Raw genomic sequence first — 13745 nt, 5'->3', positions numbered from 1 at the left:
CTATTGAAGCTCAAGTGAAATACTACAGCAGAGACCTCCAGATACGATGCATAAAATTATCAAAAGATGAATTAAACTATCAAAATTATTGAGTTTTTTCCCTACACACTCTACTCACTGCAGCTCCTACATCCAGCATTTAAAGTACAGTGCAGCCTTAATACCAGGTTAGCTCAAACTCTGCTGACATGCTGCACACCATTTACATAAAGGATTTCCCCTCTGGTGAAATAAAAAAAAATAAAAGAGGATCATGGCAGAAGACATTCAAGTTAAATTCTTAACCACAATCTTTAGCAAATGCAACCCAGAAGAATTTGATCAAAATAAAATCTCTCACAACACAAAGGCAGTAAAGTGAAAAGCAGCACAGCATTTCACTTATAGGTCCTGAATTTAAGATCTACTAGCTACTAAAGCTTCCAGAGGAACAGGAACATTGATCCACAGAAACCAGTACCCTTCCTGATGTCTGATGTGGACAGATGTTACTGCAATTCATGTTTTGTGAAATTATTGAATTCACCAATTACCAGGACCAGACCATGTTTTTGTTTCCAAACAGATGTTGAAAACTACTGATTTTATTTTCATTTTTGAAAGCATCCAAAACAGCAGAAAACAAAAAGCAACCTCTTAACCAAAGACTTTTGGCCAAGTCAAAAACACTACCAGACAGTGCAGACATGACACAGATAAACAGGACTGTAGATTGCTCTGAAATTTGATGGCAATCCACACAGATATGGACTGAGAGTCTGCCCCACAATTTGTCCTAAGAATCCTGGAGTGACAGTGTAAAATATTTCCACACATCCTCAAGCAGAAAAGCCCAATACCTAGTTTACTACCATTTATCTGCATTGGACTGACTGCTGATAACATGAATTGCTGAAGAAATTGCAGCCTGACCAGAAAAAAATCTGCTTGAGGCTGAGCAAAGTGCAGGAGACGTGACCTAAACATCCGGGGACAAAGGTCAAAACTCAAGTTCAAACCAAATCTCCTTTTCAGAGGTGCAAACACTATCACTTTCAGAGATTTATGCCACAAGCTTGGCTGTGTGGAACTAGCTGTCAAAGGCAGTGTGTCGTTTAGAAGTCAACTGTCAACTTAATTTGAGAATCAAAATACTACAAGCATGTTACGTGAATGGCTTCTTTCAATGGACTCATTTACCTACCTGGGAGCTGCTTGAGAATTCCTTGGATTTGTTACACTGCAGTTCTTGCTGTGAATGAGGCATGTGAGCAAAGCAGAAATACACAGGCAGTTCCACTTCCAGCTCCAAATCACAGCTGTGAGAGTATAAACTCGGTGTACACAACACCCAGCCCTTTCTAATGCGCTGTGCAAAGACAATTTTAGCAACATCTTTCAGTTCCATGCTGCACAATAATCCGACAATCTGGATTGAGCTCCTGGTTCATTCCACCTGAGGAATGAGGCTGCTCCACACCGTGCCACTGGCTGGCAAAGCCCCAGCACAGCCCTGAGACTGCTGCACGTCTCCCCACAGGCAGAACTGCTCAAGACAGATGGAGAAGCCAGTGCTAGAACAACAGAGGACAGCAGGAGCCAAAACCCATTTCAGATGGAAAGATCAGGAAGCAAATGATGAAATAAACCCCATAAAAATGGGCAGAGGGCATTTTCCCTGGCAGTTCAGAGAGAGATTTGTCATGCAAATAGAAAACAGCTCATTTCAGGAAGGAAATGAGTGAAAACAAAGGGATTATTTGACACAGGAAAAAAGGCAATTGCAGGGAAGTTTTCACTATCAGACAGGCAAAGCAGAGATAGCAATGACTCCAGTCTGGCTTTTAGCTGAACTGCTGGTAACACCAATAATATTCCAGCCACCTTTCCCACTTCACTGTGGCCAACCCTCTGTCTGATGGCTGAAGGGCTGAACAGCCATGAATCACCTCAGCAATGGGATCTAAGGCATAAACTTCATGCCAGGACACAAACATGCCTATGTATATATATAAACATATACACTTATAACAATAAGCAATAATAAGTAGTAAAAATAATAATGGCGATAATTATAACAATAATTATAATGGTAATAATAATAATAATTATAATGGTAATAATAATGTTTATTTTAGTTTAGTCTTTACAGTGCTTGGAAGAAATTGAGTTCAGGATCAAGTGGTCACTTAGGAGCCCAGGTACCATTTTCACTTGTTGACAGTCATGAATATGTGGCTTGGTGGAAACAACTCTCAAGTTTTCCAAGAAAAGGAACATTTTGATGGGGAAAGTTTGCTGCTAATGTCACATTGTCACATTTTAGTAAAGCAAAAAACCACAGTCCATTTTACTTTTACAGTAAAATTATATGGGTTTTTTTCAGTATAAGTGACTCTATTAAACACATGAGCTTTCTGAATTAACCTAAATAATATAAAACATACATTTAAAATATATGTACACAGCAACATAGAAGAAGAAAGCTAAGACAGCTTCCTCCTGCTTTATAGGATCTCAGTCTCATAAATAGCAAATAAAATACTTCAGTTAGTTGTTAATTAAACAATAATGACAGTTAATTATCAATAAAACACTTTGTAACGAGCATTTTCAACACATTTTAACAATTCCAATGTCACTCAGCTGCTTCCCACCCTGTTTGGGACAGTATGCACAGAAAATTTAACATCACAAAGGAAGAAGAGGCACGTGTGGGATGCAGAAGAATAGCAACTTGGTTGCTAAAAATTAGAAGAAATGCCTTGAATTTGAGAAAGATTTTAGGTGTTTTCCTTGTTTTCTCCAGCTCATGTATGTTAAGGTAGTGACAGCCTAGTTCTTTATGTGTATAAAACAGAGCAAAAGTAGTAAAATGTGCAAACTCCACTCTAAAAGCTGTGCCAATACATAGCTACTTGGAGTTCCAGAAGAACTGATCCTTCTGTTTCATTCAGCTCCTGGCAACTGCAACTACAGTTTTGTGATATATCTACCAGCTACAGAAGTGAACCAAGGACAAGGATTCATTTTACAGGAGCCACCACCCAGCAGTTCCATGGCAAGCATTTTCAACTAGTACCTGAATTCAGTTAAGTACTTTGGAAGTAAAAAAATACCATTGTATACACATTTATTCACTTGTCCCCATCTTCTCCTGACACATGACCATCCCATCATGTTTGATATGAAAAAGCTCAGAGAGAGATTTTAAAAGCCCACAAAGATCAAAGGACATCGTTAAGACACTGATACTGCCACACTGCTCAAACCATGTACTCCTGAAAAATTATGATGATGGCATAAAATGAACAAGGGATCACAACACTCTCATAGCATCTCATAAAGAAATAATCTGCTACGGTTTTTTTGCAATGTCTCTTGCTGGTTTCTGTTACCACCTGCTATTTCTGTCAACACTTGCAATCAGTTTGTTGAGTGAACCCATACAGGATGCAGAAATCACTCTTTAAGTTGATCAGCTCAGAATTTTCCTCAGTTGCAGTTCCTGCCTTCAGCACTATGTCAAGTGACTGACTTCAGTAGCACAGCACTAGAACATAGTAAACTTGAACTTAGAATGGTTCACATGCAGCACCATGTTTAAGCTGAATATTAGGAAAAATGTTTTCACCAAAAGGGTTGTCAAGCACTGGAACAGGCTGCCCAGGGAAGTGGCTGGATCACGATCCCTGGAGGTATTTAGAAGATGTGTACATGAAGCACCTGGGGACATGGCTCAGTGGTGGGCTTGGCAGTGCTGGGTTAATGGCTGGACTCGATCTTAAAGGTCTTTGGCAACCTAAAATGATTCTAAGGTTCTAAAGCATGCTGCCACCACTCCCCTAACCTCTGAGGAGTTAGGGAGCTAACCTCTGAGCTCACTCCCAGCCACCACTCCAGCCAAAACAGGAGGGAGAAAAGATTACTACTTGGGATGTTGCAGTTATTAGCCACTGCTCTTTGAGCTTTCCAGCTGGTTAACCTGCAGAAGAGTGGCAGATGCACAGAGGGAGAGCTGCCTGATGTCTGAGGGGTCCAGCACAGGACCAGGTTCTCAGGGGAAGCCTTGTCCTCCCAGTCTCATCAGTCATACTGACTTTCAAAAGAACACTTAGCAACAGGCACAGATTTACAGAGCAGAACTTCTCACAGCCTCACTGCTGCTTCTACCTCCATTACCAGCACAGCTATCAGTGGGATGTGTTCACAGTGGAGGAGGATGACCTGAAAATGGTGCAATTTGGCTGGCAAGGAACATGACTCCATTTCTCCTCCACAGTGATTTGGCATTAGGCTGGAGAGTAGTGTGTACAGCCAAGACAAATACTAGCAGTTGTAGCTGGTGAGTGTGGATACAAAAATACAGCTAGCAAGAGTTTCTCTTGCTTCTTTCCAGTGCTGTGAGAGACTTTTCTCTCTCACAAAGAGATTAGCAGAGTTCTCTAAGCTATGAACACCTGCAACCGTGCAGAGCTTTGTTTATGGTACAGTAGAAAAATATTTTGACAATGGATGTTTTAGGATTTTAGCCAATCACCCCAAGGGGTGGCTGATCCTTTGTCCAATTAGACTATGAAGAAAAAAGTCTATAAAAGAGTTTGTAAAATAACCAATCAATCAATCTTGCTGCACAATTCCTGCTTGTTGGATCTCTCCTCTCCTCCCTATGGCTGCGGGATACCATAATAGGTGAGTGCAACCACATTTAGGCATTCGTAAGTAACATCACATCTGACAGTCACAGAGCCTGCTGAAAACAGCACACCAAATAGGATTCCAAATCTGCTATACCACCTCTAATTTCCATTAAATCCTTGTGCCAAAGAAGAATAATATTTTAAGTGCCTTTTGTGCTTAGAGGGGATGAAGCTGGGGAGGCAGAGGGAGGTACATGTCAAATCAAACCCACAGCCCAGCTAAACCCCTGGATGCCTTCTCCCTGGTGCATACCTTAGCTATAGGATCACTGAGTTTTGTGATGAATGCTTTGCACATTGCTGCCTGAAAAATGAGCAGGTGGGAGCTCTCTACTTAGTACACTGAGCATTTTCTAGTTAGCTTTAGTAGGAATAAAACCACTTTGTTTTTTAAGTTAGTTGACAGACACACCCACGTGTATGTACACGCACTTTCAGATTAATCTGTGTAAAATATTTCTACCATGACATCACAATCAGTATTTAAACAGCAATTTAGCACAGAAGTTTAGAGACTTTTTGCTGCCTTACCATAGAGAGCTTTTGCACTTGTTCTTGAATTCTGCTCCCTCTCCGCCTGAGCAAACGTTGGAGAGCCATAGCCACTGGAAGAAAACATTTCTGATTATCTTCTGTATGGATGTATTTGGCAGGCACTGAAAAAACCTCTCCTCTTATATAGGACTACACATACTGACAGCATTAGTAACAGAGGGAATGATACTGGATATTTGTTCCACGCCATAAATATGAGGAAGAATGTTCCACTTGGGCTGCAGACCTTTCTGGGCTCTCTTTTGTTGCATTAATACATCATGCACAAGCGGGATGTGGTATACAAACAAACACCACTTTAATTCAAGTAACAAAATTCACTGCAAAATTATAATAGTAATAATAACAACAACAATAATAATGACTATGCCAAAGAATTGGGTAGGATTTGGGGTGTTTTTTCTTGTGTCCACAAGTGTTGATAGTTTCTAACAATTTAACTGCTTTTAATGTAACACTTAAAATGACTGTCACTGTCTTATGCAAAGGAAAAAGCAATAGGACCACAAGTGCTTCAAGAATGCATCATGCACGAGTTCACCTTAAAGGGACAACAATATGAGAAGCAAGAGACAGCACAGATATCCTGCTCCATATAGGAATACATGTTCCTTGGTGTCAGATAGGTAAATTCTCATCAGTGTTGTCAGTAAGTCTGACACAGGGATCATCCTCTTATCTTAGGCAAGGTAACACTTCCAGGTAGCACCTGCTCAGTTCTGTTTACTGGGAAACAGTCTGTTCTCACAGATGGGAGAGGCAGCCTCATCTTTTATGCATAAAAATGCATTCACTCAGAGCTAACCTTAACCATCTCAGGCACACAAAGACCTCTCTGAGTAACATAACAAGGATGTCATGGCTACAGCAATTTATCTTCCTGCTCCAGGTGAGGCTGTGCAGTAACACAGCTTTCCCTTACACTAATACAGAAATCAGTCAGACAGGATCTGTCACTTTGGCTCCACAATTTGCAAACCCCTCACTCTTTTAAAGAAAATGCCTTTGTGTAATTCCAATGAGATCTACTAATCATAGCTCTAGCTGCAATGAAAGCCTAAAGAAGGAAGTACAACACTATTTTGTCCATAAAAGGAAAGTCAAAGGCATAAGCTTACTTCATTTGAGGAAAGTAACTTCCATATCCACCGGGAGGGGTGTTTGATATATGTCCATTCATTCTTACCGCCCCTCACTGGGAGAAACGACCTAGGAAAAGAAACAACAGCACGTGAATTGAAGTGTCTTAAAAGACAAAGGTTTAATACAGATGTAATACAAACCTAATGAGAAAATGATGGTTGAAATGGGAACGAAATTGCATCAACAAGCTCAATTGTTATTAACTGCATCCCGGTGATGCCTCCAAGACTTGCCATGGAACTTCTCCCAGTAGCAATTTGATAGTTATTGCTTCAAGTAATTTATAATTTAGTGAACAAAGCTATTATTTTTGACACAATGGTCTTTAGGAATAGCTGTAGAAATAAAAGGCTCACTAAACAAAGAACAACATCTACTGCAAAAGTGAACAAGATGTTCCGAATGGCAACTTTATTAGTCAAGCATGCTTGATTTCAATTCATTTCTTTCAAATGAAACTTCTGAAATGACCTTTTGATACATATTCTATGAAACATATCAGCTGAGTTGTTAGAAAGATGCAGTATCAAAATAAAACAAAATTGTTAGCACAAAAAGAAACTTGGTTAGCTATTTTGGTACTTAAGAAAACTCTTTTTTTTTTTTTTGTTAAGCAGCACTTAACATTCTGAAAGTTTGGCATGCCAAACGAAACCTTTCATATAAAGGCACTGCTGAAAAGGCCATGATAAGACAGTTTAAAAAATGCCTTCTCCTTTTAATAACATGTCCATTGAAGTTAAAACTGACTCTGGAAAGTGACTTTCATAACCCTTTCATATTCAAATATACCATGGGCAAATATTCTTTCATTTACATATATATATGAATAATATAAATTGGAATATTTCTCTACATTTCAGTCACACTGGGGAATAGTTAAAAGTATATCAGATAAAAATGTTACCTACAAAAGCTCCGTTTCCAAAGTAAGCACAACCTGCTCTGTTTGCACCAGAGGTGCCTTACAGGCAGCTGATCTCCTGAGCCCCTAAGGCAGCTCCCTGCCCCACATTAACTGCTCTCTTCCCGTTTTACAAAGAAGCAGCAGCTCTTTGACCTGCCAGTACCTACTGAGTGCCCACATCCATTCTGCTACTTTCTTCTTCCACGCAGAAAGCCAAGCAAAATCTGTGCTAAGCTCAAATTCTGCCAGTTCAAGAGACATACAAGCTGCAGGTCTTCTGTGCTGAGGACATAGGTTTTATACCTTTCTGAGGAACACCTGGCATCTCCTGCCTTGGATGCAGCTAGCAAAACTACCCAGAACAGAGGTGTATTTGACATGCCAAGTGAAATCACGTGGAAGGGTGGTGCTGCTTTTAGTGGCTTCACACATGCTATAATTTGGCTTAGTATATCTTTTTTTTTTTAGTTTATTTAATTTTCTTTGAAATCTTTGCTTGCTCCTTACAAAACCTCTTTAGTGGCACAAGCACATTTCTCTTTCATTCCCCCATAAACATATCACATAGCCAACCTGGTAGCCTGCTTGGCTGCTCTAAGACTCTTTTTATGGAGTGCAGTCCTCAGCAGCTGCCTCCAATAAATTACTACCCGTGCTGAGTGCTGCTCAATTCATTAGCAATTACAACCTTTGGGAAGCATCCTGAAATCATCCCATGACTTGAAAGGATACAAGCATTCATTTTCCCAGCAGAGTTTGCCAGCTCACTGTGCACTCCCTGTTCCGTTCCAGCGACTGCCTGGACCAGAGCCTCTCGGAGTGCTCCTCTCCAGCAGCTCAGGCTGCCACTGAGCTCTTCAACACTTCCTATATCAGCTATTAGTTCTTATCATCTGCAACCACGCTCAATTTGCTGCCCTGCTTAAGAGTTTACCCTGTGATTAGCTTCCAAAGAGTGACCAGATCCAAAACATACAAATTATCCCCACTGCTGTTTGGTATCCCCACTTTACTTCTCACCCACACATTGTTTAAGATAGCACTTGTTTAATACTTTGGTTTGTTATAATCTTTTATGGTTTGTAGTCTTCTTCATAGCCCTATTTATAACAAATTTTGCAACTATCTGCCTTAAAGTGAGATCTGGGGGGGGGAAAAAACCCCTTGGTTTAAAAATCTCTCAGAATAATTCCACTGCTCTGACATCTTAATCTGACAAATACTTGGTTTGTATTTGTATTCACTCAATTTTATGGAGGTGGTGAAAGAGATATTTTAAGTAGAAGGAATGTAATATATTAGAATTTCAAGCTTCAGCCTTTGAAGTCAGCATGACACGCCGAGTTTTAAAGCAGCAAGGAAGCTGAGCAGCAGATTTTCACATTGGGCAAAGAAAACATCTCTCATGACTAAATACTTGCCCACTGTAAGGCATAACACCACTGAAATACAAGAAGCTTCAGAATATTTTGAATGAAGAGATACTGAAAATCTGAAGCCAAAAATTTTGACTATTTAAAAAAAAAAAAAAAGCAAACCAGCAAGCAGCTTGTTCTGCCAAGCAAACACAAAAGTTTTAGTCAGCTTTAGCTGATATGCAAACAAAACACCACTTGCTATTAGATAGCTGAGTAAAGCCAACAATATTTCCTGTCCCTCATGAAATTTTCCAGTGCTGTTGAAATGCCAGGACAGCTACCTTGACATGACAATTTCAGTGCTATTGCAATTTCATGCAATGCTTCTGTCACTTGGATCAAGAAAACTCCTGGATGTGAATACAAACAAACCCTTTACCATAATTATTTATAATTAGTTCAAATATTTATAACAGCATCAAAAAGCTGCTAGTGATTCCCCAAAATTATCAGGCAATTTGATCGCATTCAACTTAAATGTTTCAGAAAAAAAAACATTTTAGGAAAACTCTTTAGTTGTTTTTTGGTTTTGTTGTTTTTTTTTTTTAATTAAGTGCATGATGAAGAAAAGTGAAAAACCACAAAAGGGTAACAGTATGTGCAGGGCTTTATTATTCACCTGTGAAGCTTTCTCTGCTGTGTTTCTCATCTCAAATGCTCTTTCATCTCTTATAACCAGTCAGTCCTGTAGCAAAAGTCAACCCCTGCACACTGCAAAGCCATTGTCAACCAGGAGTCTATTAATAAACTCCACTTCCTCTTTAATCTTCCCTTTCACCTCAGCCCAGCAATTCACAGCAGCCCATGGTGGTGTCCTAGACTTAAAAATAAACATCCTCCACAATTAACTGTACCATCCCTCTTTAATTAGGCCTGAAATATCAACAGTTTATTTGTGAATATGACCAAAAATGGTCATGTCTCAGGATCCTGAAAAAAAAAAAAAAATCATGCCTGCTCTGAAAAAGAAATAAACCAGGAAAGCTAAGTAAGGTTTCAAGAAGAAAAGAATAATAAGAAAATAGATACAATAATAATTAATAATAAGACAAATACCAAGGTATTTATCTTTAAGTTTGTTAATATATAATTAAAACCAGTAAAAAATAGTTATAAATATTATATTTTGAAAGACAATAAAAATCCACTAAATTGTCTCAACAACAAAAGAAATCCACTTGGGGACTTCCCTGCTGCCATCAGCTTTATTTTTGAAGGGATATTGATAGTGAGCAGCTCTATAAATGACAAGGGTCCAGCCTTTATAACAAGACAAACCACTTCTGAGACAGATGTACATTGGTCCTTCAGTGGTCAGCAGTTACAGGTGCTAATCCCAAGCATGGGGGGAATCATGCCAGTACAAAATATGGTTATATCACTTATAAATACTCTTTTTTAAAAACGTCAAAATGCAAAAATATTCTTTGTCTTCCTCATCTCGCAGCATGGCAGCCGTGGGAAAATGATGCAATTTATGTGGTACATCACCAACTCACACATCCTGCCAGTTCATTTCCTAACTGGAGTCTGAAAGTAACAAAATCCCCCAGCTTATTTTAAAAAATACCCCCAAACACCTTTTCTAGAAAGGCAGAGCTGTATCATTAAAGAGAAGTAGATATTTTAGAGCCTGGTGCTCTTTTCCACTCACCCTGAAGCGATCAGTCCCACCCAGTGGCAGATCACAGTATCTTATGGAAACCAAAAGAGAAACAACTTACTGATGTGGATATTTTAGAAATTATGGAGGAGGAAAGGCTATGGAGAAAAAGATGTACAGGAAGGAACAGGAAAGCCAATAATGGCTGGAATGATAATTATCTACTGGTTAAGAAAATGTCATTGTTATCACGTACCCGCAAAACCCCCCAAAATTCTCCCCCAGCCAAGGCACAGGCTGTAACTCCAGCCTAAACAAAAAGCACTGGACTATTACCAAGTAACACTATTCCCCAGTGGATTTGGGAATGTAGCAATGTCAGATAAGGACACTCTCTCTCCACCCTTCCCCTTTTAAAAGTATTACAGAAGAACAAAACAACAGCAAAAAAAAAAAAAATCCACGTACTCATAGCTCACTGTGCATTCAATAAAAATGTCTCTTCTGCTGTCCCACAGCTTTCAGCACTGCTGACCTGCAGAATGTTACAAAAACTGTTTAACTTGCCATTTTTCATCTGCTTCTTCTCCAACCTCGTCCCGTTCACCCCCACACACTTTCCCTACTAATTTTTGAACAGTATCTCCTCGTGTCTACCTTGTTGTTCTTGATGCCATGAAGATTTTTGCCTTTTCTTTTATATCCCTGTTATACCTTTTTACAGCTTCTGTATTCCTAGTGCTTTTTGCCTACATTCTTGGACTTGGTTGTCAAGCTGAGAGACTGAACATCTCAGAAGCTTCATAGCTAGAGATCAGTGTGCCCCAGAGCCCAAGGTCCTCTCCAGAACACATTCTGTAAACCAAGATAGAACCATCCAGGGGAAGGCTCCTTGGGGAGGGGGGCTCACTTGAGCCTCTCATTGGGGAATCTTTGATAGATATGCTAATTAGTAACACCTATAATGTTACACCCAATGTTGGGGGAGGGGACACAGAGACTCGGCGGGGTGCATCTCGATGCATATGACCTGGATGTGTGCACCTAAGGATCCTTAAAATAAATCCCAAGGTAAAATCCCTTTTCCCCTTCTAACCGTGTGTGACTCTTGATTTTAAGACCAGGAAAAGGCATCATTCTGACCCATCACTCTCCTATTTGTATCTTCACTCCAGCCACAAATCTTACAAATGGGAAACTCCTGACAGAAGTACATCCTGTGGAGCCAGATGAAATGTTGCTGCTGCCCTCTGCTTCGGGACTTGCTTCAGAGCACAACCAAGAGCAAACACGAGTTCAGCTGGTTGTAAGACATCTTGCCTTGAGACAAACACCATAATGCACATGAATGCATAAGTAAGTAATACTTCTGAAATGATCCCTGGGGATTTTCCATCCGTGCTGCACTGATACCAGAGTTTCTCTGAGAAAAACTGCTATCATTTGAGCTGGCAGCAGCTTTGTTCTGTAATGTTTTCAGTTTCCTATTAAGCAGATTCGGAGCATCCAAAAGCTGGTAGAAAAGATGAAGGCAAAAATCAATGCAGAAAATTGAAAGCCAGGCCCTACAAGTGCTGCAGTTTCAACACGAAATAGATGAACTTGATTCACCACCACTGTGACTGTTGTCCCCTTGGCCTCTCTCAAGCCACTCTACATTCATGAGGGGGGTTTTGAAGCTTTCTGAGCTGTACAGACTCCAGTATTCACTCCTGTGTCCAAGCACCAGGAAACACATTAATACAATAGCCACAATAAAATAATTTTGAAAATGCTGGGTGTTTTCAGGTCCTCTACGTATTCAGAGCAGTTGTCCAGCATGGCCATTAGCACTAATTATATTGCATTTTAGTTTATGCAAATCTGCACTGAGTTGCATCGTATTTTTAGGTTTTAGTGGTGGATGCAGTGTTAGCTCACTGGGGTTCCTGATAAAGAAACCTGGGGGTGGGAGGAAAGGACTGGGTGTGTCTCCCTCTCCTCCATGGATTCTACTCCTTAAAGAAAGCTGAACTTAACCCCACAATATTATCTGCCTGTTTGGGTAAGGGGTCACAGGGGTAGAAGCATTTCAAGCAACTAAAGACAGTGACAGACAAAAAATACAACTCTGGCCAGGCAGGGGACAATGACAAGGCACAGAGTGCCCCGGAGGGATTTGTAAGTGTATTCACAACCTTCTCCACAGTGCAGGGCAGCAGACAAGCTCGATCACTGCTGGTTTTGCCAGTTTCAGAAAGTGTTTTGATTTTCACTGATGCCTTCTGAAATCTAATACTTCTCCCTCAGTCCTTCACTAAGGAGGAGGAGGCTAAGTTCATTAGCAGCATTCCTTTCAGCAGGAGGGATAGGATGAATTTATTAAGAAAATTTGTTGTCATAATTATCGACCAAAGTAGAAGACTTAATATCAGAACAGTAATTGTTAGCTAAAAGAGAAGGTTTCCATTGGAAAAAACTAACAAGATAAAAAATGCTCTGAAGTCTTCTTTTTCCTACTCTGATATTTTCCAGTGATTCATTGTTAAAGTAGTATTCTAACAATACAATTAAGATAGCTATCTTTTATTTTGACAAAGGGGAGAATTATGAAGAGCAACAGGAAGAACTAAATGAGTAAACTTCAGACAGATCATGTTCATAGACTTAGTCCTTATTACTGCCACACTACTAAAGACCCTGCTTGAAAACAAGTTCTTATTCTGGCACGGCAACCTACTTCCATCCCTTTCACTCAGGTCTGGGCCATGCTTTATAATTAACCATACTGAAAGAAAATAAAACAGCTTTACAGATACAAAAGATTCAAAGACTTAAAATCCCCATTGCAACAAAGGAACGTTAATAAATATGCCAAGCACTGAAGCCACCACTCACTGCTATTTTTAATTAGAGAATTAACCAACTCATCTAAAGCAACATGAGTATTAATTACCAAGATCAAGATCATTATGCAGTCCTTGCAGAATGTATCACCACAGCTGGAATACCTTGTATAAAAGAAAAAAGAAAGGATAAAAAACCCAACCCAAAACCCCAAACAAAAAACCTTCCACACACAGAGAGCAGTCTAAAGAGGAAGGTGTCTATGGCATATGAAGGAATTTGCAGAGGAAAGCAGAAAAAAGGGATCATAATGTACCACATACATCAGTATTTTTGGTGAGTCTACCTCAAGTAGAGTACTGAGCTGGCAAAAGATACTATTTTTACTCATAAACCCCAATTCCGACATGGTTGCAACAACATGCTCAGTATCTCCACTTGAAGAGAGATGTACAAAAACTTGTCCTGGTTTGGGTTTTTGGTGAGTTTGTTGCTTGTCTTTTTTTTAAATTTGAAATTTTTTTTAATAAAACCAAAACCAGACAAACCAAAACTGCCTTGGTATCACTGACTGGTGAATTCTGCTGACCCAGTACAGAAACCACTGCTGTATT

General features: G+C 39.7%; 1 protein-coding gene across 7 annotated transcripts in view; it reads right to left on the bottom strand.

Annotated features, from left to right (window-relative positions):
* Positions 1-13745, bottom strand: part of EPS8 (EGFR pathway substrate 8, signaling adaptor) — a 128771-nt gene that overhangs the window by 45374 nt on the left and 69652 nt on the right. For all 7 annotated transcript variants that reach the window (XM_069003575.1, XM_069003574.1, XM_069003573.1 and 4 more), the window contains 2 exons: positions 6353-6443; positions 5211-5284 (listed from right to left, as the gene is read on the bottom strand). In XM_069003575.1, the coding sequence (XP_068859676.1) occupies positions 5211-5284; positions 6353-6414 (136 nt within the window). In that variant the 5' untranslated portion in view covers positions 6415-6443. The remainder of the gene's footprint in view (positions 1-5210; positions 5285-6352; positions 6444-13745) is intronic.

Source organism: Aphelocoma coerulescens, chromosome 1A (assembly GCF_041296385.1).
Source record: "Aphelocoma coerulescens isolate FSJ_1873_10779 chromosome 1A, UR_Acoe_1.0, whole genome shotgun sequence".
Lineage (NCBI taxonomy): Eukaryota > Metazoa > Chordata > Aves > Passeriformes > Corvidae > Aphelocoma > Aphelocoma coerulescens.
The sequence above is the reverse complement of the archived record's forward strand: the minus strand, read 5'-3'. Positions and strand labels throughout refer to the sequence as shown.